Here is a 24561-nt window from a genome sequence, read left to right on the forward strand (position 1 = left end):
TCAAGTTTATGCACTTGGTGGGGGTTGGTTGGGGTGGTGGGCAAGGTGATAGTGAGAGTCGAGCAGAAGCCCAAAGCAACAGTATTATTTACCAGAAAAGCTAGTGAATTACTAACCTTTTTCACAAGATGGTTGGAATTGAAAACTAAGGAAGTAATGTTTCATTAGTACAGGGTTTTTGAACCTTATCTAGAGCATTGTTTTTAGGCACTGAATCTCATCAGAGATATATTGGCCTTGGAGTTTATACATTGCAGATTCACTAGAATTACATCAGGGAAAAGAGTTTATTATTAGGACAGGTTATAGAAAGTTGGTTTTTATTCCCTGAAGCATGTTTGAGGGTAATCTTATCAAGCTGTTTAAAATGATCCAGGAACTTGATAGAGTATATATGCAGAGAAATTGTTTCCTCCGGATGACTCCGGAACAGGAGCGCATAATCTTAAAATTAGGGCCAGGTCATTTGGGAATGAAATCAGGAAGCACTTTTTCATTCAAAGGATTATGGAAATCTGGAATTCACTCCCCCAAAAGGACATTGATGCTGGGACAATTGAAATTTTCAAAATCAATAGGTCTTTTTGTGTAATGCAAGTGCATCGAGGTATATGAATCAAAGGTATATGGGCAAATGAAATTGAATTACAGCTCATCCGTGAGCTAAAAGAATTTTGGAAAAACGCAGAGGGGCTGAATGCTCATTTTCTGTGAAGTTGACACTTTGTTTAACACCCAGGATCAACTGTGATCTAATTGTGTGGTAATTTCTGACACAGTGTTGGAGCAGTTATGTTGACCATCTCAATTTTAAATTTGCCAGCACTCTGTTTCTGTTGGATAGAGGAGCTTAAATTCACCCCTCAAATCTTGCCTGAATTCAATAAAATCTGTTAATCTGCCAACAAGCATCAGCGGAACATCTAGGGTACAGCTAGATTGTCTTCAGTTGGTTTAAGACTGGAAAACTGCTCGACCAACCTGGTCTGCCATAGGTGTGACTCTAGCGCACACTAGATGGTAGATGCCATTTCAGGTCCCTGAATTGTTCAGGTCAACTAGCAGTCACCCAGATCCAGAAATAAAATGTAAAATGCAACCATGCAACATTTAAAAGGTCACAATGTTACTTAATTCATTTAATTCATGATTGTAAAACCAATGTTAATATATATTTTTATTTTAAATTCAATTGTCAACTAAAGCATCCTGTGGTTCTAGCATTTTCTACACCTATTTCCAGATACTTTTCAGTTGATTCTTTCCACAAAGAATGAGTCTAAATCTGGTCTGGAAATCCAAGCTTATCTGAATTTCTCCTGTTCAGCTGAAATTAAGCCTTGCTAGCTTGGGAATACTAATTTTCTGCTGAATGCTGTATCTTCTAAGATATCAGAGCTGAAGCAAAGCTTGGAGTTGAGCCAGGTTTCCACTGTTAGTATTGATTATGATGGTTATTAACATTTTGAATATGGCTATGAGATAAATACAAACATACATCTAACCAAAACAAGGCCATCATCCCACTCCTACTTGTGATTTGGAGATGCCGGTGTTGAACTGGGATGTACAAAGTTAAAAATCACATAACACCAGGTTATAGTCAAATAGGTTTATTTGGAAGCACTAGCTTTCGGAGTGCTGCTCCTCCACACCTGATGAAGGAACAGCGCTCCGAAAGCTAGTGCTTCCAAATAAATCTGTTGGACTATAACCTGGTATTTGTGTGATTTTTAACTTTGCACATTCCTACTTGTTAATTTATTTTTTCTACAGTCGAGATCAGAATTTTTTATTCATTTGTAGGATGTGGGAGTAACTGGCCAGCCAGCATTTATTGCCTGTCCTTAGTTGTCCTTGAGAAGGTGGTGGGGAGCTCCTTTTTGAACAGCTGCAGTCCACCTCTTGTGGGTTGACCCACAATGCCATTAGGGAGGGAATTCCAGGATTTTGCCACAGCGACAGTGAAGAAGTGATGATATATTTCCAAGTCAGGATGGTAACTGGCTTGGAGAAGAACTTGCAGGTGGTAGTGTTCGCGTGTATCTGCTACCCTTGTCCTTCTACATGGAAGTGGTTGTGGGTTTGGAAGGTGCTATCTCAAAATCTTTGGTGAATTTCTGCAGTGCATTTTGTAGATAGTACACACTGCTGCTACTGAGCATCAGCTGTAGAGGAAATGAATTCTTGTGGATGTGGTGCCATTCAAACAGGCTGCATTATCCTGGATGGTGTCTAGGTTTTTGTGTTGTTGGAGCTGCATCCATCCAGGCAAGTGGGAAGTATTCCATCACACTCTTGACGTGAGCCTTGTAGATGCAGGAAATTGGGAAGTCAGGAGGTGAGTTACATGCTGCAGTGTTCCTAGCCTCTGGCCTGCTCTTGTAGCCATTGTGTTTATGTGGTGAGTCCAGTTGATTTTCTGCTCAATGGTAGCCCCAGGATATTGATAGTGAGGGATTGAGTGATGGTACCACCATTGAATATCAAGCGATGGAGTTTAGATTTGTTGGTGATGATCATAGCCTGGCATTTTCACATCATGATTTCCACATCAATTTGGTGTGGAATGGATTGCTAATTTTATTAGAAATACTTTCATAATATAATTCTTGGGCAATGTAAACATATTGTACAACAACATTGGTAAGTTCCTCTAAATGGTTGGTTCCCACCAATTTAAAATTATCATTCATTTATTGAAGAAGCCATTTCAAAGAACAAAACAATTTAGTGTTGGGAAGCACAAAGGTTTGAAGAGGTTACGAGTTGAGATATTTGTGGTGTTTCTATGATTTGAATTGAATGAGTTATTGTCACTTGTATTTATCAAATAAATGGTGAAAAGTGTAATGTTTTGCCATGCTCTCAATAATTTACAGAAGATATTAAGATATAGGACTGAAATTAAGATATAAGACTTAAATATAAGTAAAAGCAGAGTTCATCTTCCTCCCTTCTTGTGCTCCGCTGAACATCCGTGGGTTGGAGGAGGTATCTGTTGCTGCTGGTAGCAACACTTGGAAGCACTAAGAGTCGCAGTTTGCTGGACAATGATTTCTGATCACTATGGGATGTGGAGGGGTTGGAAGAAAGGTGAAAACCATTTTAAAACTAGTTGAAAATCAGTGAGATGTATTCATAGCTGCTGAATTGTTTCTTGTTGCTTCTAGGTCGAGGTAACAGATGTTCCATTTCATACGATTACTGATGCATATATGGGAAAAGAACACATTATACAAGTTGCTGCTAAGGACAGTGAGGTTGGCACTTGGAGTGAATGGAGTAAAGCTGTACATGCTACGCCATGGACACAACTGATGCCCACGAATGAGCCTGAAAAGAAACCCAACAATGGTAATGGAGCTGTCAGATTCTTTGTTTCATACCTCATCCGAAGGTCTAGCGAAGCTTTAACATGACAAACATTGGCAGCAGCCTTAAAATTATGTCTTTGGTGAAAGAGAGAGAAATTTGCTGGTGTCTACCATTGGTGCAGCTGTATGTGAAAATGTCTTTATGTGTGCGTGTGCGCATGTATACATGCATGCTTACGTATACCTAATTTTTTGAAAACTTCATTCACAAGCTGAGGGCATCGCTGGCTTGATGGGCAGCATTTATTGCCCATCCCAGAGGACAGTTAAGAGTCACCCACATTGCTGTGGGTCTGAAGTCACATGTAGACCAAACAAGGTAGGAAAGCACTTCCCTTCCCTAAAAGACATTAGTGAACCAGATGGGTTTTCCCAACAATCGATATGGTCATCTGTAGATTCTTAATTCTAGATTCTAATTTTATTAAAATTGCACTATCTGCCATGGTGAGATTCAAATTCAGATCCACAGAACATTATCTGTCTCTCTAGATTAACAATCCAACGATAATACCACTAGGCCATTGCCTCCCTGGAATACATTACATGATATTTTTAAAAATATTGAACAATCAAAAATGCTATTTTAAGACCTGGCATTAAATTTATTCTGTGTGTTTGCTGTTCTGATTAATAGCACTTACTCAGAATGGAACCTGAGATTTTCCTAACCATTGTAGTTTAGTGGCATGATTGACCATAACAACACACTTATTAGGAGGACTTTTCGTCTATTTTACCAACATAAACTGGGTGGGGGACTTGGTAAATTCTAAATGATATGCTTCCTTTTGCATCCTGTGGCCTATTTCAACAGTTTCTTTTTATGAATGGTTGCAATCGCGTCTGATTGAGTTAGGAGACACATGAATGAATGTAAGTTTAGATGGTGAGTAATATCATTCGTACGCAATATAATTTTCCGAGTGTCCATGTGGGACAATTATATTAAGACCCAGTTAGATATTGCAAGCACACAGTAGAGACCCCATCTCATCAATATAAAACCTATCTTTGTGATCCTAGGGTAAGGAGCAAACACAGAAGCTGCTGGAAACAGTGGGTCTGGCAGCATCTTGAAGGGCTACTAAACCTGAAACATTAATTCTGCTCTCTCTCCAGAGATGTTGACATATCCGCTGAGTTTTTCCAGCAGTTTCTGTTTCTGCTTCTGATTACCAGTATCAGCAGTTCTTTGGGTTTTTTTTAATCAAAAAATCACACGACCAACAAGTTTATTCAAAAACACATGCTTTTGGAGCCTTCTGTAGCACCTGAGAAGGAGCGAGGCTCCCAAAGCTTGTGTTTTCAAATAAACCTGTTGGACTATAAGCTGGTGTCGTGTGATTTTTGACCTTGTCCAACACCGGCACATCCACATCGTGGTTTTGTTTTGTCTAGGGTAAGGAGTGTTCACCCAAACTCCATAAAACTTTGATTTGTTGCAATCATAAGCATCCCCCAGCCTGCAATAAAATCCCAATCACTGTGATTTAAATAGCTGCTGGCCTAGGCTGCAAAATTCTCCCAAGCAACAATTTGGCAAGCTACCTCTGAATGCCATTTCAAGCAAGCGCTTTATTGGCAGAATGTGTCCAAGACCCAACCTTTATATGGTTTGAATCTCACAATGCATGCAGCCCAGGGGATTGCCTGTATGTCCCATGCAAGTGTCGTCACCATCATCGTCAGCACCACCTCACTGCCTCCAATTGGGTGTACAATTACAATTTCTTTAAAAATTTAAATAACAAGTTGAAAGGTGCAGCACTGTACAAGATGGGGATTTGCTGTAATGATTGATGTTAATTTGGATAGAAATTAGGTTCAGCGTGTTGGGGAAATGCATGAGATTGGAATAGAACTGGTATAGGAACAATGGACAGAGTGGCTTGTTTCTGTGCTGTAACAATCTCGTGTTTCTGTGAGTTGGTTATTGCAGTTGCTCGCAAATCCTCTGTTGGACTTCAGAGCGAGTGTGTTTTTCCTGAGAGATTCAGTAAACCGCTAAATAAATGAAAGTTGTGCTTTAGCTCCTAACATGGGGCTCACATTACTGGGGTAATAAAGAAAGAGAAAAATAATCATGCTGCAACAGATTATGTGGGGCTGTATAGCATGCTATCCTAGATGCCCAGTCATCATTTCTAGTTCATGTATCACAAAATCCCAAAAACATGTAGCAATCTAATCTATTAATGGTGGTGATGGCGATTGAGAGAAATGTTGATCAGAACACAAAGAAAGCGTTTTGCTTTCCTTTTTATGGTACCATGTAGTCGTTTAAATTTACGCCCACTGTAAAATAGGACACCTCCAGTAATGCAGCACTATTCCAGTACCATAGGCAACTTAAATTTATATGAGCCTAAACCTGGAGTGAGACTTGAACTCATGACTTGAGAGGCAATAGCAACAGGACTGACCTGACAACTGTTATTCGGATACTAAAAAAATGATGCTGTTGATTGAATGAATCTTTCATTGCTTTGACAGTTTCAGAACCTTTTCATAGTACAACTCCAAGTGTTAGAGCCATTGGGCCAGGGAACAGTTCTGTGAGAATGGAATCATCCGCGACACTGTTCCTCAGCATAATCGTGATTTTATTTATCTGGTAAGATGCACTACTCTTTTACTTTCTGAATTATATTTTCATACAAAAGATACTTGCAGAGTGAAGCTATTATATAATCTTTCAAGCAAATGTTCCAATTATGAGTTGAGTTGCAATTTTTGGAACAAGTACAATTCCTGCATTGTGGGTGTAACTTTAATAGTGTCCCTGACCTTGACCTTACATTTGGCAATCTTGGCACAGAGATCGACGTAGCTGACATTCTTCATCCATTACTTGGAATGAACAAACTTTCCAGCTGGCTGTCAATCCAGAATGACATCTGACATCTGTGTTTCAGTTCCCACCATACATTGCTGTCATACAGAGCTCTGTATGGGGATGGGAAAGGAGGGGCTAATTCATAAAGGTTAGCTTTTAATTTACTGATGTGCTGACAACTATATAGTTGACTTTGCTGACAGGTTGCTTGAGTAAGGATTTTTGAAGGGTGAGATTGAAATTTTGCACTAGCAGCTGGAAAGTCTGTTTGCCTGCAGTATCGCACACCCCAATCCATTTTCAAGAAGGACAGCTTGCTGCAAAATAGCCACCAATTGAATTACATAAGAAGCTGATGAAGGCCTCTCTCCCATGATGACTGGAATTTTCTAGATGGCAAGCACGTCCAACACTGCAAGACCAACATTTATTTACTATCTCAAAGTACCCTTGAAATTAGCAAAGCACATGGTGAACTACTTTTATACAGATATAAAAGATTAATGAGGTTTGTACATTGAAAAGATATTGTTGAATACCATGAATTGATGTTTACATAAGTATGGATTGCCAGCCAAATCTCTAGAGTTGCCAACTATCATTTTAATCAATATCATCCACCTTAACAACGTAATTTGAAAGACAAGTATTTGAAGCTGTGAATGTGGTCCTCTTCCAGTATAAAATAACTGTTGATCACGTGAAGCTCATTTGTTCTATGTATTCTGGTTTTTCTGGAAGGTTATATTTGTTACCAGCTATTTGCCTTGATAGAATGATGTTCAGCCTTCTTTTGTAGATACTGCTACTGGTTTTCATATGCTAGCATGAGGGCCTGCCTGAGAATAAAAAAAAGGTTTATGTTTAAATCAACATGATGTGTAACTTGATGGTGATGACATTCCCACAATTTCACTTCCCTTGTCTTTTATGATAACCTCTAAGATGCTATTGATGTAGGATTTGCAAATTGCTACAGTGCAACTTATACAGATGCCACAATATTCTGATGATAGAGTAGGTGGACGTTCAACCTACAGTTTTTAGAGGCTTGTGGTGACAGTCAACAGTATTGTTTGACCTCAAAACCATCTCGAGTGTGGCTGGAGCTCCCCCATAATTCTTTAAACAGCCTCTAATCTTAATCATAAAATTCCTACTGTGTGGAAACAGGCCATTTGGCCCAACAAGTCCACATCGACCCTCTGAAGAGTATCCCACCCAGACCCATTTCCCTCTCCTATTACTCTACATTTGCCCTGAATAATACACCTAACCGAAATATATCCGAGTACTATGGGCAATGTAGCATGGCCAGTTTACCTAACTTTCACATCTTTGGGTTGTGGGAGGAAACTGGAGCACCCAGAGAAACCCATGCAGACACAGGGAGAATGTACAAACTCCACACAGTCACCCAAGGATGGAATCAAACCTGGGTCCCTGCACTGTGAGGCAGCAGTTCTAACACTGAGCCAATGTGCAGCCAACAACCATATAGTTGATCTGGCTGGTTCAGCTGAGTGTATATTTAATGGTTACAAGTTGGACATCAGTTTTGCTGGAATTCCTTGGTAGCCTACTTGGTCAAAATCCTGAAATGATTACCTTTCCTTGTGTGTTCACTACTTGTATTTATGGCTAGATCAGTGTCATCATGAACTGAGTAGCTCTGGTGGAAAAGGTTGGAGAACAATTTAGGAGCTATCTGATGAAAAACATTTTAATTGTTTTACTGATAGGAAAGGCCAGCACAGCATTCATATATTCCAATGTTATGGAAAGATTATACCTCAGCAATGTTCCATGAATAGATACCAGTGTTGTAGAGTAGCCAGAGAGGTAACTGTTGAAGGCTTTCAAATACTTTTGTCTGATGCTCCTGATAAAAATTATGGTATGCACATATGCCTAGTTGATCTTTGTGCCTTTACTCAAGTCTCGCTCATGCCATATTTCATTGTCAGTAATAAATATAAACCATAATAAGTCCATTCAGTGCTTCTCAAACGTTCTTGAGCTTTCCACAAATTCTCAGAATTTCATGCCCATATGCCCAGTGTAGAGGAGAGTGGGTGTCGTAGTGAAAAAGTATGGAGCTGGAAAAGCACAGCAGGTCAGGCAGCATCCAGGGAGCAGGAGATTCGATGTTTCGGATGCTGCCTGAGCTGTTGTGCTTTTCCAGCGGCACACTTTTTGACTGACTCTCCAGCATCTGTTGTCCTCACTTTCTCTTAGTTATATGGGAGAGCGAATTCAACATGGGGGAAAGTGAGCTCTGAGGCAACATTGGCAAGGTAGGTCCAGCAGCAAAAGATGATGCCTAAGGATCAATGATTTTGTCACATTGGTTGAGTCTGGCGGTAGCAGAAGGGCATCACGGCAACATCAAGTTGGACCACAATGAGAGATTCCCAGGATAGTGTGGAGGTGAATTGGCCCAGCAGTGAAAGATGTTGCCTGAGGATTGTCAGCATTGACATTGATTGGGTCTGGCGTCAAGGGCAGTGGGGCGGTGATGGTTCTGAGCCGGCTCAAAACTCAAACGTAGATGGACTTCTCTGTAAGCTATTCTTTTCTCTTATTCTTAAACTATCCAAATGGTGCCGTATTGTGGCGACAAATGAAAGCTTTTTGCTGTATTTTCTTGTATTTCTCAGTCTAAAATACATGTGACAACAAAAATTATTCATTAATTCAAGCTGATAGTTCATATTGGCAGAAGTTTTGCTGTCTTCCTTCAGTTCTGTTTGGCTCTTATTCTCTCCATTTTCAACTCTGTTTGATTTCTTTCTCTCTTCTTCTGGAACCAGGGGATTGCATGTCAGTAATTTGCTGTTTGGATTTCCTGAGCAGAAAGCCAGCACGTATACAATGGACTGATGGTCTCCTGTACTTAATGTTGTCTTTTTCTCTAACTTTTGTTTCCCTTTTTTCCTCTTCCTTCTCTCCACATTTTTCCTATCTTGGTACTTTCCAGAATTGTAGCAGATCTGGTGAGCAAAAGCTTGGGCAGAGAGAATTTCTAAGTGTCATAAAGTAAGAAAGTAGGGTAATGAGGTGAAAAGGTAAACAGAATGTGTTCCAGAGCTTAGTTTCTAGGCAACAGATTTTGAGGAGTGTAAATATGTTGCTTTAGAGACTTGTGGGGTTGGAGCAGATTACGGATATAGGGATTTAATGAGAAATTTGAAACCAAGCCATTGCTTGACCAAGAGTCAATGCAGGTCCGCAAGCACAGGGTGAAAGGGAAAGAGTACTCGCTGTGAATTTAGACACATCATCAGAGTTTTGGATGACCTCAACTTGACAGATGCTGGAATATTGGAGACCCATTCACAAGTGTATTGGAATCATTTAGTCTGGAGATAGTTATTATGTCTGGACTCAGTTATTACATTAAGAGAGCATCATGGAGGTATCAAGGGAACAAAACAGTTTTAATCAGGCAGCAAGCAGTGAGAGAGATATTGAAAAGGCCACGGATTGAGATTATTAAAGAAACCAGATTGCAAGATGGTAAAGCAATTGGAGAGTAGACCACTGGAAGAGCTGCAGAGATGACAATAAAGAAGAAGTGAAATAGGTTGCTGAAGATTAGTTGTGGTCATTTTTGCATGGGATATTCCAGTTCCTTCCAGGCAGAGATTGTGCCAATGTTATGACTCAAATCGCCACTTAAATGTCACATTAATTTATTCAATCAAAATTTGTAAACATTTATCCTAAAAAGTATCTTCACAAATTTGACATGACGGAAAATGAATATGTCTTTGTATTGTTTACTTTAGTGATCGAAAGGGATAGGTGTATACCACTAGGTAAGAGTTACAGCTGGGGAAAAGGCAATTACAATGTGATTAGGCAAGATTTAGGAAGCATAGGATGGAGAAGGAAACTGCAGGGGATTGGCACATGTGAAGCTTATTCAAGGAAAAGCTACTGTGTGTCCTTGATAAGTGTGTACCTGTCAGGCAGGGAGGAAGCTGTATAGTGCGGGAGCCGTGGTTTATGAAGGAATTGGAATCTCTGGTCAAGAGGAAGAAGAAAGCTTATGTTAGGATGAGATGTGAAGGCTCAGTGAGGGCGCTTGAGGGTTACTAGGTAGCCAGGAAAGACCTAAAGAGAGAGCTCAGAAGAGCCAGGAGGAGACATGAGAAGTTGTTGGCGGATAGGATCAGGGTAAACCATAAGGCTTTCTATAGGTATTTAAGGAATAAAAGAATGACGAGAGTAAGATTAGGGCCAATCAAGGATAGTAATGGGAAGTTGTGTGTGGAGTCAGAGGAGATAGGGGAAGCACTAAATGAATATTTTTCGACAGTATTCACTCTAGAAAATGACAATGTTGTTGAGGAGATTTCTGAGATACAGGCTACTAGACTAGGTGTGATTGAGGTTCACAAGGAGGAGGTATTAGAAATCCTGCGGAGTGTGAAAATAGATAAGTCCCCTGAGCCGGATGGGATTTACCCTAGGATCCTCTGGGAAGCCAGGAAGGAAATTGCTGAGCCTTTGGCATTGATCTTTAAATCGTCATTGTCTACAGGAATACTGCCAGAAGACTGGAGGATAGCAAATGTGGTTCCCCTGTTCAAGAAGGGGAGTAGAGATAACCCTGGTAATTATCGACCAGTGAGCCTTACTTCAGTTGGTAAAGTGTTGGAAAAGGTTATAAGAGATAGGATTTATAATCATCTAGAAAAGAATAATTTGATTAGGGATAGTCAGCACGGTTTTGTGAAGGGTAGGTCGTGCCTCACAAACCTTATTGAGTTCTTTGAAAAGGTGACCAAACAGGTAGATGAGAGTAAACTGGTTGATGTGGTGTATATGGATTTCAGCAAGGCGTTCGATAAGGTGCCCCACAGTAGGCTACTGTACAAAATGCGGAGGACTGGGATTGTGGGAGAAATAGCAGTTTGAATCAGTAATTGTCTTGCTGAAAGAAGACAGAGGGTGGTGGTTGATGGGAAATGTTCAGTTACCAGTGGTGTACCGCAAGGATCGGTGTTGGGTCCACTGCTGTTCGTCATTTTTATAAACGACCTGGATGAGGGCGTAGAAGGGTGGGTTAGTAAATTTGCAGGTCGGTGGAGTTGTGGATAGTGACGAAGGATGTTATAGGTTACAGAGAGACATAGATAAGCTGCAGAGCTAGGCTGAGACGTGTCCGCATTAAACTCCATTTGACAAGTGTGAGGTAATTCACTTTGGTCGGAGTAACCGGAATGCAAAGTACTGGGCTATTGGTAAGATTCTTGGTAGTGTAGATGAGCAGAGAGATCCCGGTGTCCAGTACACAGATCCTTGAAAGTTGCCACCCAGGTTGACAGGGTTGTTAAGAAGGCATATAGTGTTTTTTAGCTTTTATTAATAGAGGGATCGAGTTCCGGAACCATGAGGTTATGCTACAGCTGTACAAAACTCTAGTGCGGCCGCACTTGGAGTATTGTATACAGTTCTGGTCACCGCATTATAAGAAGGATATGGAAGCTTTGGAAAGGATGCAGAGGAGATTTACTAGGATGTTGCCTGGTATGGAGGGAAGGTCTTACGAGGAAAGGCTGAGGGACTTGAGGCTGTTTTCGTTAGAGAGGAGAAGGTTGAGAGGTGACTTAATAGAGACATATAAGATAATCCAAAGGTTAGATAGCGTGGACAGGGAGAGCCTTTTTCCAAGAATGGTGACAGCGAGCACGAGGGGGCATAGCTTTACATTGAGGGGTGATAGATATAGGACAATTGTCAGAGGTAATTTCTTTACTCAGAGAGTCGTAAGGGTATGGAATGCTTTGCCTGCAACAGTAGTAGATTCGCCAACTTTAAGTACATTTACGTCGTCATTGGACAAATAAATGGATTACATGGAATAGTGTAGGTTAGATGGGCTTCAGATTGGTATGACACGTCGGCGCAACATCGAGGGCCGAAGGGCTTGTACTGAGCTGTAATGTTCTATGTTCTATGAAAGCTCTGAATTCCTTTTAACTGTAAAGTGTTATCTTTGTTGATACTTCTCAGTACAAATTTGTTAAAATGCCCAGTGGATTAAAAGCATCGGTGGAAACTGCATGTTATACTTGTGAGAAAATAGTTATGCAAGCAGTTGTTGACAATGCTGCTATGCCATTCTGCAGCTGATTACATTCCAGTAAAGTGTTTTTTTTTGTGTGTGTTGTACAAAACACAGCTGCAGCAGCTGGAGATCTGTTTGGAGAGGTTCGACAGCCAAAAATGTTACAATGGCTTTTTGTCAAAAGTACACACAGGTACAGCTTCAAGTTATTCATTCTACATTAATTCTTAAAATCAGCTCAACAATGGCAGGGGGTCAGAGATCCCATAGTGCAACATGGGATGTGGTGGCCACCATTCCGAGTTATATATCACCATTATTTCACTGTCACTGCTTCAGAGCCTTGGAAGTCCCTCCCGATGCTGCTGAGAGATCATCATCATCAAAAAGACTGCAGTAGTTCACAAAGAAGATCTATTTCTAAGATTTCAGGATAATTAGAAATAAGCAAAATAAAGCAACCTTTTTCTTCAGACAAAATTTATATTAGAGCATTCAAGACTCCCATGGTACCATATGCCTAGCTGCCTAGAGGCAAAGCTATGTCTCCCAAAGCAGGGCATCCATGCAGAAGGTAAGGTGTTGGGGAAGGCCTGGATTGTGAACCTGCAGGGTCCACCTTTTCCAGCCCTCAGAATGTTTTGGAAGTTCAATGACAGGGGTATACTCAAGATGTAATGGCCCATACCCTTCAAAGAGGAAACACATTAATTTTTCTTAGATTAATTATTGAACTGCTACTTTCTTTTAAGTGAAGTCTTTAGGATCAGTTTCCAGCTTATTTTGGCTGCCTGAAGGTCTCCTAACTCCATGGCCAGACAGCCACTTTCAGTTTTGGTGGCCTGGTTCTTGTGCCAAGCAGCCTAGCTGCAAGACGACGGATATAAGTGCCCCCCACTGACATTTAAAACAAGACAAGTGATGGTCAGCCCTTCAACCAGGAAGCACCTATTTGATAAGCTTATGAAGGTACAGACAGAAGAAGACTGGCTGGTCCATCAAGTGTGCTCCAAACTTCACATTTTAGTTCATTTACTTAAATAGATGAAACATTGAAGACAATATCTTTCCGAGTTAGGATCATGTGCGACTTGGAGGGAAAGATACAGGTTGTTGTATTTCTGTGTGTGTACTAGCCTTGCCCTTCAATATGGTAGAGGTCGAAGCTTGGAAGGTGCTGTTGAAAAGGTTTTGGTGAGTTCCTGCAATACATATTGAATATATGTATTCACAGCGGCATGGTGGCTCAGTGGTTAGCCCTACTGCCTCACAGCGCCAGGGACCCAGATTTGATTCCAACCTTGGGTGACTGTCTGTGTGGAGTTTGCCCGTTCTCCTTATGTCTGCGTGGGTTTGCTCCAGTTTCTTTCCACAGTCCAAAGATATGCAAGTTCGGTGAATTGGCCGTGCTAAATTGCCCATAGTGTTCAGGGATGTGTAGGTTGGGTGCATTAGTCAGGGGTAAATGTAGAGTAATAGGGAAATGGGTCTGGGTGGGATTCTTTTCGGAGGGTCAGTGTGGACTTGCTGGGCCGAAGGCCCTTTTTCCATACTGTAGGGATTCTTTTCTTTAAATATGGTACATAATAAGACCATAAGACATAGGAGCAGAAGTAAGGCCATTCGGCCCATCGAGTTCACTCCGCCATTCAATCATGGCTGCTGGGCATTGCAACTCCACTTACCGGAATTCTCCCCATAGCCCTTAATTCCTTGTGACATCAAGAATTTATCAATTTCTGCCTTGAAGACATTTAGCCTCCCAGCCTCCACTGCACTCTGTGGCAATGAATTCCACAGGCCCACCACTCTCTGGCTGAAGAAATGTCTCCGCATTTCTGTTCTGAATTTACCCCCTCTAATTCTAAGGCTGTGTCCACGGGTCCTAGTCTCCTCGCCTAACGGAAACAATTTCCTAGCGTCCACCCTGTCCATGCTATGTATTATCTTGTAAGTTTCAATTAGATCTCCCCTTAATCTTCTAAACTCCAATGAATACAATCCCAGGATCCTCAGCCATTCCTCATATGTTAGACCTACCATTCCAGGGATCATCCGTGTGAATCTCCCCTGGACACGCTCCAGTGCCAGTATGTCCTTCCTGAGGTGTGGGGACCAAAACTGGACACAGTACTCCAAATGGGGCCTAACCAGAGCTTTATAAAGTCTCAGTAGCACGACAGTGCTTTTATATTCCAACCCTCTTGAGATAATTGACAACATTGCATTCGCTTTCTTAATCACGGACTCAACCTGCATGTTTACCTTTAGAGAATCCTTAACTAGCACTCCCAGATCCCTCTCTACTTTGGCCTTACGAATTTTCTCATCGTTTAGAAAGTAATCCATGCTTCTATTCTTTTTTCTAAAGTGCAAGACCTCGCATTTGCTCACATTGAATTCCATCAGCCATTTCCTGGACCACTCCTCCAAACTGTCTAGATCCTTCTGCAGCCTCCCCACTTCCTCAGTACTACCTGCCTGTCCACCTAACTTTGTATCATCGGCAAACTTCGCTAGAATGCCCCCAGTCTCTTCATCCAGATCATTAATATATAATGTGAACAGCTGCAGCCCCAACACTGAACCCTGTGGGACACCGCTTGTCACCGGCTGCCATTCCGAAAAAGAACCTTTTATCCCAACTCTCTGCCTTTTGTCAGACAGCCAATCCTCAATCCATACCAGTAGCTCACCTCGAACACCATGGGCCCTCACCCATGTTTCCACCCATGTCATAATGTTTCCACTGAGAATCAATGCTGGAGAAGATGAATGATTATGGTGGTGGAGGGGTTGCCAATCAAGCAGGCTGTTCTTCCTGCATGCTCGTGTCAGGCTTCTTGAGTGTTCTTGGAACCACAGTCTTCCAAGCAAATGGAAACTGGGACAACACTACTATCATAGGGCAAGCCAGACAGAAAACAGCCAGGGAATTCCTAGAGGCATGGCATTCATCCACAAACTCCATCAACAAACACATCGACCTGGACCCAATATACCAACCACTACAGCAGACAGCTGAAACTGACAACCGGAAGCGGCAGGGACAGACCACTATAAACACTGGAGGAAACATCAAAGAAGCGCTTCACAGGAGGCTCCCAAGCACTGATGATGTCGCCTAGCCAGGGGACGAAACGTTTGCAACAAAAACTTCCAGCTCGGCGAACAGAACCACAACAACGAGCACCCGAGCTACAAATCTTCGCACAAACTTTGGAAAGTATTTCATCATCCTCTTGCCTTGTATCTAGTATATGTTGACAGACTTTGGGAAGTCAGGAGATGGGTTACTCACTGCAGAGTTTTCTAGTCTTGTACTTGTGTTTAGTTGGCTGGCCCAATTAAACTTCCATTCAATGACAACCCTCAAAATGCTGATGTTGAGGGGATCAGCAACAGTAGTGTTATTGAATATCATGTGAGTATGGTCAGATTCTCTCTTGAATTGTCCAACCTGTTCATCTTCCTTACCACCTATCTGCTCCACCCTCCCCTCTTACCTATCACCATCACATCGCACCCTGCATCTATCTTTTGCCTTGCCAGCTATTTTCCTCCCCAGCTCCACCACCATCCTCCTATTTATCTCTCAACCCCCCTCCCCCACCCCCAACATTCCTGAGGAAGGGCTGATGCCCAAAACGGTGGTTAAAACAAGGACTGCAGATGCTGGAAACCAGAGTCTAGATTAGAGTGGTGCTGGAAAAGCACAGCAAGTCAGGCAGCATCGGAGGAGCAGGAAAATCGACGTTTCGGGCAAAAGCCCTTCCTGATGAAGGACTTTTGCCCGAAACGTCAATTTTCCTGCTCCTCAGCTGATGCCCGAAACATCAATTCCTGCTCCTCGGGTGCTGCCTGACCTGCTGTACTTTTCTAGTGGCACACTTTTCGACTCTGATCTCTGACATCTGTCGTCCTCATTTTCTCTTAGATTCTCTGTTGTAGAAGATGGTCATTTCCAGGCACTTGTGTTACACAACTACAGAGGAACTTCAATTATCCAAAGGACACAGGCAAGGTGCATTTCGGTCGGTTAATTGAATTCCGGATAATCGAATGCCAAATAACATAATTTAGCCAATCAACGGGACCTTATGATCTGCTGGATAATCCAATATTCGGATAATTGAATGCTGGATACTCGAGTTTCGTCTGTATTGCTTTCCATGTATCCACATGTGTGAAGCCCCTTCCTCATCAAGGTAGAGAGTGATGCAGTTGATTCTGAGAATGGGGTCCCAAACCTAAATAGAAGAAACTCTGATATTATGTGGTACGAGTTGGCTATGATAGATTGGGGAACATTTTTAAAGAGATGATGCTGGAAAGGCAATAATAAACATTTAAAGAGCACCTGGGTGAATTACTAAAATTCTCAATTCGTCTCTGGCACAAGAATAAAACTGGAATGTGGGCAAACCATGGTTTACAAGAGAAATCAGAAACAGTATCGGATCCAAGGAAGAGACGTGCAAATTGACCAGAGGGAAAAAACATCCCTTAGAAATGGGACAGTTGTAATTCAGCAAAGGAGGGCAAAGAGATTAATTAAGGAAGAGAAAATACGAGTACAAGAGTGGGGAACATAAAAACTGACTGTAGAAGTTCCTGTAGGTAAGTGAAGAGAAAAAGGTTGGTGCTGACAAGCTACAGAGGGAAAAAATAGTTAGCATTTTAAACCTGATAGGAGTCTTCTTCAGGACCCAATGACAGAACCCTTTAACAATTACTGTCTGTTTCTTATTCCTCAACCAATTTTGTGTTCATGTTGTCACTGTCCCTTTTATTCCATGACCTACAACTTTGCTCATAAGTCTTTTCTGGCACTGGAACAAAAGCCTTTCAGAAGTCCATGTCCATATATCAACAGCCCTTATTAACCCTCTCTATTTCCTCAAGTTGGCAATTCATAATTTTTCCATAATACAGCCATGCTCACTGAAATTACCTGGAATTTTTCCATGGGACTATTAATTTATTCCATAAAATTGTTTCCAAAGGTTTCCCCACTGCCAACACTAAATTGACTAGTCTGTAATTTCTGGGCTTATCTTTGCAACCTAGGGGGGAAATGTTTGCAATTCTCTACTGCTCTGGCACCACTTTTGAATCCAGGGAAGATTGAAGGATTGTTGCTAGTTCTTTTCCAATTCCCATTCTCACTTCCTTTAATATTCTTGAATGTGTCTCATCCAGTCTGCAGTATGCTATCAACCTTCAGTCCCGAAAGCTTATCCAATACATCATTATCCATTTTAAGCCCTTCTTGTGACTGAGTATCCACTTCTGCCACTGTGACCGGGACAGCGTCTGCCTAGTTGGTAAAAACAGATGCAAAATGTTAATTTAATTTCTCAGCTATATCTCTTGCCTCCAAGACCTCAAGTTTTTTTCATTCCACTCCTATTATTGTGCTTTTAATATTAATGAACTTGAGCTAGGATTCACATTTAGTTTATCTACCAGCATTTTTAACATAATCTCTCTTTGTTTCTCTTATTTGTTTTTTTCATCTCCCTTCTGAACCTTCTACATTCAGCTTGATTGTCATCTCTATTTACTTCTTGACATCTTTTATTTCTTTAACTTCATTTCAATCACCTTTGTCATTCAGAGAGCTATGAATGTGTTTGTGCCACCTTCCACCTTCTGAGGGAATATGCCTTGTCTGTATCCAAATGACCTCCCCTTTGAAATGAGCTTGTTGTTCAGCTACTGTTCCTTCACCAACTTTTCATTCCACTCTATCCAGACCAACTCTCTTTGTGCCCCAGTGACATCTGCTGTCTGCCAGTTGGCTATTCTTACTCTGGTAAAAACAATGACTGCAGATGCTGGAAACCAGATTCTGGATCAGTGGTGCTGGAAGAGCACAGCAGTTCAGGCAGCATCCGACAAGCAGCAAAATCAACGTTTCGGGCAAAAGCCCTTCATCAGGAATAAAGGCAAAGAGCCTGAAGCGTGGAGAGATAAGCTAGAGAAGGGTGGGGGTGGGGAGAAAGTAGCATAGAGTACAATAGGTGAGTGGGGGAGGAGATGAAGGTGATAGGTCAGGGAGGAGAGGGTGGAGTGGAGACAAGTCAAGAGGACAGTGCGGAGCTGAACACTTCAAACGCCTCATCTTCCGCCTCGGAACACTTCAACCCCAGGGCATCAATGTGGACTTTAACAGCTTCCTCATTTCCCCATCCCCCACCTCATCCTAGTTTCAAACTTCCAGCTCCGCACTGTCCCCTCGACTTGTCCGGACTTGTCCGACCTGCCCAGCTCCTTTTCCACCTATCCACTCCACCCTCTCCTCCCTGACCTATCACCTTCATCTCCTCCCCCACTCACCTATTGTACTCTATGCTACTTTCTCCCCACCCCCACCTTCCTCTAGCTTATCTCTCTACGCTTCAGGCTCTCTGCCTTTATTCCTGATGAAGGGCTTTTACCCGAAACGTCGATTTTGCTGCTCATCGGATGCTGCCTGAATTGCTGTGCTCTTCCAGCATCACTGATCCAGAATATTCTTACTCTGGATTGACCAATGTCATTTTCCACATATTCCTAAACCTTCTGATACAATGATCACTGTCCCTCAAATGTTCTCCCATGGCCACTTGATCTACTTGGCCCAGCTCATTCCCAAGATTCAAGTCTAACAGTGCCTCCTTTCTTACTGGTGCTGTAGGAAATTCTCCTGAACATGATGTAAGAACATCTAATCTTCACTGTCCCTTACACTACCACTATCCATCTGCATATGGGTAAATAAAGACTCCACAATGCTCCTTACAGATTTGTTCCTCTATGTCTGTGCTGCTAGTTGGTGATTGATAGGTTACACCAAATCATGTAATTGCATTCTTGTTCTTTAGCACTAGCCTGTGCTAAATTCAGGATTTTGTCCTGAATCAACTGAAACTTAACTCTTTCTCCAAAACTGCAATGCTCTTCTTAACCAAAAATGAAACACCTCATTTTATTCTCTTTCCTATCTTTTCTGAATACTCTCTAACCAGGAGTATTTATCATCTAAACCTATCCTTCCTTATGAGGTATACAAGATAATGAGAAGCATAGATAGAGTCAATAGCCAGAGACTATTTCTCAGGGCAGAAATGGCTAACACGAGGGGTCATAGTTTTAAGCTGTTTGGAGGAAAGTATAGAGGGGATGTCAGAGGCCGGTCCTTTACACAGAGAGTTGTGAGAGTATGGAATACGTTGCCAGCAGCAGTTGTGGAAGAAAGGTCATTGGGGACATTTAAGGGACTGCTGGACATGCATATGGTCACAGAAATTTGAGGGTGCATACATGAGGATCAATGATCGGCACAACATCGTGGGTTGAAGGGCCTGTTCTGTGCTGTACTGTTCTATGTTCAATGACAGGTCTTTGTAATGGTCACAACATTTTAATTCCACATTCATTATGGGAAATGTGCATATAACTTCCCAATCTCATTAACTCTACTCTATACATTCACAGACATTCGGTGTATCCCTGATTTAGATTACATTACTTTCTTTCTTACTCTGCCTCCATCTATTCACTCACTATTTTCTATTTTAATGCTATCTGCCTCTCCCAGCATTTTATGCATCCAATATTGCATTCTAATGTTCTCTCCTGGTTCCCACAACCCTTTCTGAGTTAATTTAAACCCTTGCAATATCATTAATAAAAAGACTCACAAGAAACTCAATCTTGAATCTGTTCAGATGCAAGCCATCCACCTTCTCCAGGTGCTGTCCTACTCAGAGCCAGTCCCAGGGCCTGACAATCTAAAATCCTTCTTCATACACCACCTTTCCAGCTACCCATTTATTTGTTTCTTTCTTCCTATTTCTGAATTCACTTACATGTACCATTGGGAGTAATCCAGAGAGGTGACTAGTTTTGGGCAATGAATATAGAACGAGCCAGTGATGCCCACATCTCATAAATGAATCAATGCAACGTCAATAATGACGTATCATTTATGAGTCACAGAGCTCCAAGATGTTGCTTGACAGCAATATTCAATTCTTCCCAGCAACAGGGGGAGGTCAGGAACAAGGAGTTTAAATACTATGTGCAAGGTGTGAGGATGTGAGACAATAGCAGGCTCCATGTTGGAGAAAGGCTGTCGTAAACTGTGCCTTTGAGAAGGCAGATGAACTGCACAGATTCTGTGTAGGGGACTCGGTGACGGGTCAATGATAGCTGGATGGCTGTGCTGTCAGAACGCAGAACAAGAATTCTGGGGAGCTGAGCAAGTGAGAAGGATGCTTGGTCTTGGTTGGGGAAAGTTATGAGGTGCTTGGAAGTAGCCTGCGATCATTAATATTTCAGTATAGCTACGAAGGGTTTGAAAAGCCAGCCAGAGTTCAATGAGTAATATTGAAGCTCAAAGAAAAACTCAGAGACTTCTGCCGGATGAAACCAGCTGTCAGTGAAGAGCTCATGCTTGTGAATGCAACTTCTGAGCCAGTGGAACGTAAACCTTGGAAAGGAGAGCAATGAACCAGACTGGAAGTGGATCACTGAGGCAGTCTATAATGGAGTGGCTTTTGAGAGGACGCTTCAAGGTCAGGTCAGAAAAAATGCACAATGTAATCCTTGTAAAGTTTAAATGAGAGTTGATGACTGTGTCATTAACACCTGGGGTGTGTTGCTGAGAAGCCCATGAGATCTGCCTTGATTGCATTTGCTATTTGATGTGTGCTGTGGGATGTTTGATTATATTCTGTTACCCATACATACCACATAGTAAGTGTTGCTGTTCACAATAAGTTGTAAATGTATAGTAGAATGCCTACTGTTCTAATTTTGTATAGTTAATTTATAGTTGTTTATTAAAAATGGTGGAATCTTATGCCTTTATTTTCTTAGTAAGTTCCCTGGATCTCTCACTTTATGCCCTTTAAAAATAAAAATAACTTGGTCCAAGCCAGAACCTAACATACATTTGGCAGACTGGTTTGAGGTCAGTTTGAGATCATAATAAATGATGATGGTGGTCTGTCATCATATCGCCATAGAACTATTTTCTGCGATACATCAGGGGTCAAATGATACGTCAGGGTCAAAATTTCAGCAGCAATAAATCTACCAACACATCGAACTGAATTTGTTGCTGAATTATACCACCAGAAAGTATGTTGATCTAAACAATTGGTCAGTCTCACTTTTATTTTATGAACCTCTGGTTTGTTATTTCAAGATACTTTTTGCACGAAAAGATACACAAGAACATAGCAAAACAGGTTTTTAAATGGATGTACACGATAAGTCGTAAGCATATGAAAGAGATCATTGTTGATACATTGCTGAAGTAGGACTTTTTGGTTTTCATTTTACAGTGAAGGAACAGATTAGAAAATGAATCAGACAGTTTTCAGACTCAGCCAGATTCAGTAAAAGGGAAATGTATTAATAAGTAGAATGATGTATATATATTTAGTGCCAGATCACTCATGGAACATAACCTATATAATCTATGCTCTGCTTTTAAATTATGGATGAAATAAGTAACATATTCAACAATGTCTTATAGAGTTTGCTTTACTGTCAATAACTTATTAACGCACCTTAGCATCCAAAGTTTGCATGTCTTTATTTATGAAGAATAATGATTGCATTCAGTACTAGAAATGTCTTAGATGAAAACAGTCAATGTAGATCAAAGTAGATCACAGAAAGAGATCTATATATATGCACCACACCTTCGACTAGTGCATACACTAGAAACGAATTTTAAAATGCAAATTAACATTACCTTTGCTTGAAAACTATTTTTAACAACACTTTATTTTGTTTGACAGATGATTAAGTAAAAGCAACTATGAGAATCCATGCTTTTTATTTTGCACATGTGGATGTGGATCCAATGCATCTTCTTTTCAACATAATTCCTGAAAAAAATTCCTAGGAATGTGAAGCTCAGATCCCTGTGAAAGTTCACTGGACACAGACACGTAAACTGAAGGAAAACAAAAGCATGGATACCTACTGGACACATCATTCTGCAGATATATTTTTGAAGGGCAAATGAATACCATTTAATCTTGCATCTGATGAGGAAAATATTTCAAAATTAATGAGAAAGACACCAACCACATACAGCTAAACCGTCATGCCAAAGACACCGTGATCTCCATGAACTTTTAACCACAATGCTCTGCTTTCTAAAATGCCTGCATCTTTGTAGTGATAGGACGCTAATAGATGGCGGGATACTGTTGATAACAGTACTGTGAAATTTTTGAACGTAAGAATTTGGCCTGTAATTTTATCACAGTTGTTTTAAAACAATTTTTTGTACTAATGGCTGATATGAAACGATGGGACTGTAATGCTCCACTATGATCATTATATCCTAATATGCCTGTGATGGACTGCATTGATTTTTTTTACTGGAAAACATATTTGTATGCTAGTCAGTTATAACAGTAGTAGTGTTGTGTAAAAAAAATTCAAACACTCTCATTGCTTGTTAGCTTTCCTTTTTAATAAAATTAAAAACATAAAAACATTATAGGGAGCATTTGAACTATTCATGTACTTTCCAATAATACAATTTGCATAAACTGGACATTACATAAAATTTAGTTGTGCAGGGAAAATGTCAGGAGTCCTGTATCTGTCTATGAATTAATAATCAGCATAGAATTGGTCTTACAGAAGTCAGTAGTTCACATCACACATTTCTTCTGTAAAGAATTTAACAATTTATCTTAAATGTGTAAAGATTACTTATTTAACAAATAGTAGTTAAATGTTAGAATTAGAATATTGTAGGAATTAGAAACTTGATAATTTTAATTAAAACAATGAGCTCACTTAGAAATCATCCAACAATGATGCTTCATTGAATATAGGGGTTTGTTTTATTTCCAATGTTCTTTATGTAAATAAAAGCAACTAACATGTTCATCAAACCTATTTCAATCTTATGCATTACTCCATGATAATGCACTTATCAGATATTATTTCCTATTTAGGCAAAATTAATTTCCCCAACCATTTTTTATACTTTTTACAGTTAAACAAAAATCCAACTTTGTACGGCATCATTAATGTAATTTAAATTTCCAAAATTTGCTCAGTATTTTCTGAGACTATGTCCATCAAATTTGGATAACTGCAAACGCTTTGTAAAATCGGTTACAATTTTACTTCTAAAGGGACAAGTGTTGTTTCCCATCTTTTAATATCGAGTGGTTCCTGCTAAACATTATTATCCATACAGGGTTAATTCCAACTCTGGTCAAAATCAGTGAAAATTCACCCAAAGAATCCCATTGCTTTTTGCACTGGGTTAGACTTTTTCAAACTTAATCTCTGGCTATCTGCAAACCTACAATAAAACAATTAGATTTATTTGTATGTCTGTGTTGTAACAAGTGTTCAAAAGCAAACCACAACTACCTACCTGAAGACTTTTTGAAGTTGCTATGGGTCAGAATTCTGCCTGGCTACCTCTGCATCCAATCTATTGTAGCATGCTCCTTCAGGCGTGTTATTTGGTGGATTGCACATCTCCATCTCTCACAGTTTCTACATTCTGTGGAATCCTATTAAAGTTAATTCTATTATACCAAAGGGAAAATCACTCTGAACAGGGATTTATTCTCATCAAAGATCATTGCCATTATATTTATTGAAGCTAAGCTAACTCTTCTTATTTCCCGTGAATTGTGTTATGGTTGTATTTGTTTGCATGTGGTTAAATATGTCACAGATATGCCTGATGGAATCTACCCTACTGTGAACTGATGAAATGGACTCATTGTATTAAAAAGAACAGCATGAAGTAATGATTGCATTCTAAGTTACTCGCCACAATATCCGTATTGTTTCAATTGCAGTAGCTTCTCCTTGAAACATCTCGTAAATCACCAGTTGCAACAATGCTTAGACACCCTCAGTCATAGATAATGTGCTAATGATATGACACATATTTGCATCAGTCCCAAAACACACTTCTGGAAGAGCTTTTACTGTGTGTGGCTCCTCCTACTTAATTTTGCGAATTACTGCATCCTATGAATCAACCAAAATACAACATGTGTGCTTAACATTTTTCTGTGAGAATACTTCTTACCAGTGTTAACTTCTTACCAGTTCTATTGTATTCCATGTATCAATTTTGAACAGTAAAGTTGAGTTTTTTGACCTACGTACCTTAACCTGTTTTTCATTGAGTAAATAGAAATTGTTGTTACCTCAAACAAATTAGATAAAGTTGATCTACCTGTGGATGATTTGGAGGAGCCGGTGTTGGTCTG

General features: G+C 40.6%; 1 protein-coding gene across 6 annotated transcripts in view; it reads left to right on the forward strand.

The window, feature by feature from the left end:
• LOC122543507 (ciliary neurotrophic factor receptor subunit alpha-like) overlaps positions 1–24090 on the forward strand; it is a 386379-nt gene extending 362289 nt beyond the window's left edge. For all 6 annotated transcript variants that reach the window (XM_043682503.2, XM_087990229.1, XM_087990232.1 and 3 more), the window contains 3 exons: positions 3174–3357; positions 5874–5994; positions 22096–24090. In XM_043682503.2, the coding sequence (XP_043538438.1) occupies positions 3174–3357; positions 5874–5994; position 22096 (306 nt within the window). In that variant the 3' untranslated portion in view covers positions 22097–24090. The remainder of the gene's footprint in view (positions 1–3173; positions 3358–5873; positions 5995–22095) is intronic.
• The last annotated feature ends 471 nt before the right edge of the window (positions 24091–24561 follow it).

This window comes from Chiloscyllium plagiosum, unplaced genomic scaffold (genome assembly GCF_037043375.1).
Source record: "Chiloscyllium plagiosum isolate Xiang-an unplaced genomic scaffold, Cpla_swu_hap1 HiC_scaffold_1, whole genome shotgun sequence".
NCBI classification, from domain to species: domain Eukaryota; kingdom Metazoa; phylum Chordata; class Chondrichthyes; order Orectolobiformes; family Hemiscylliidae; genus Chiloscyllium; species Chiloscyllium plagiosum.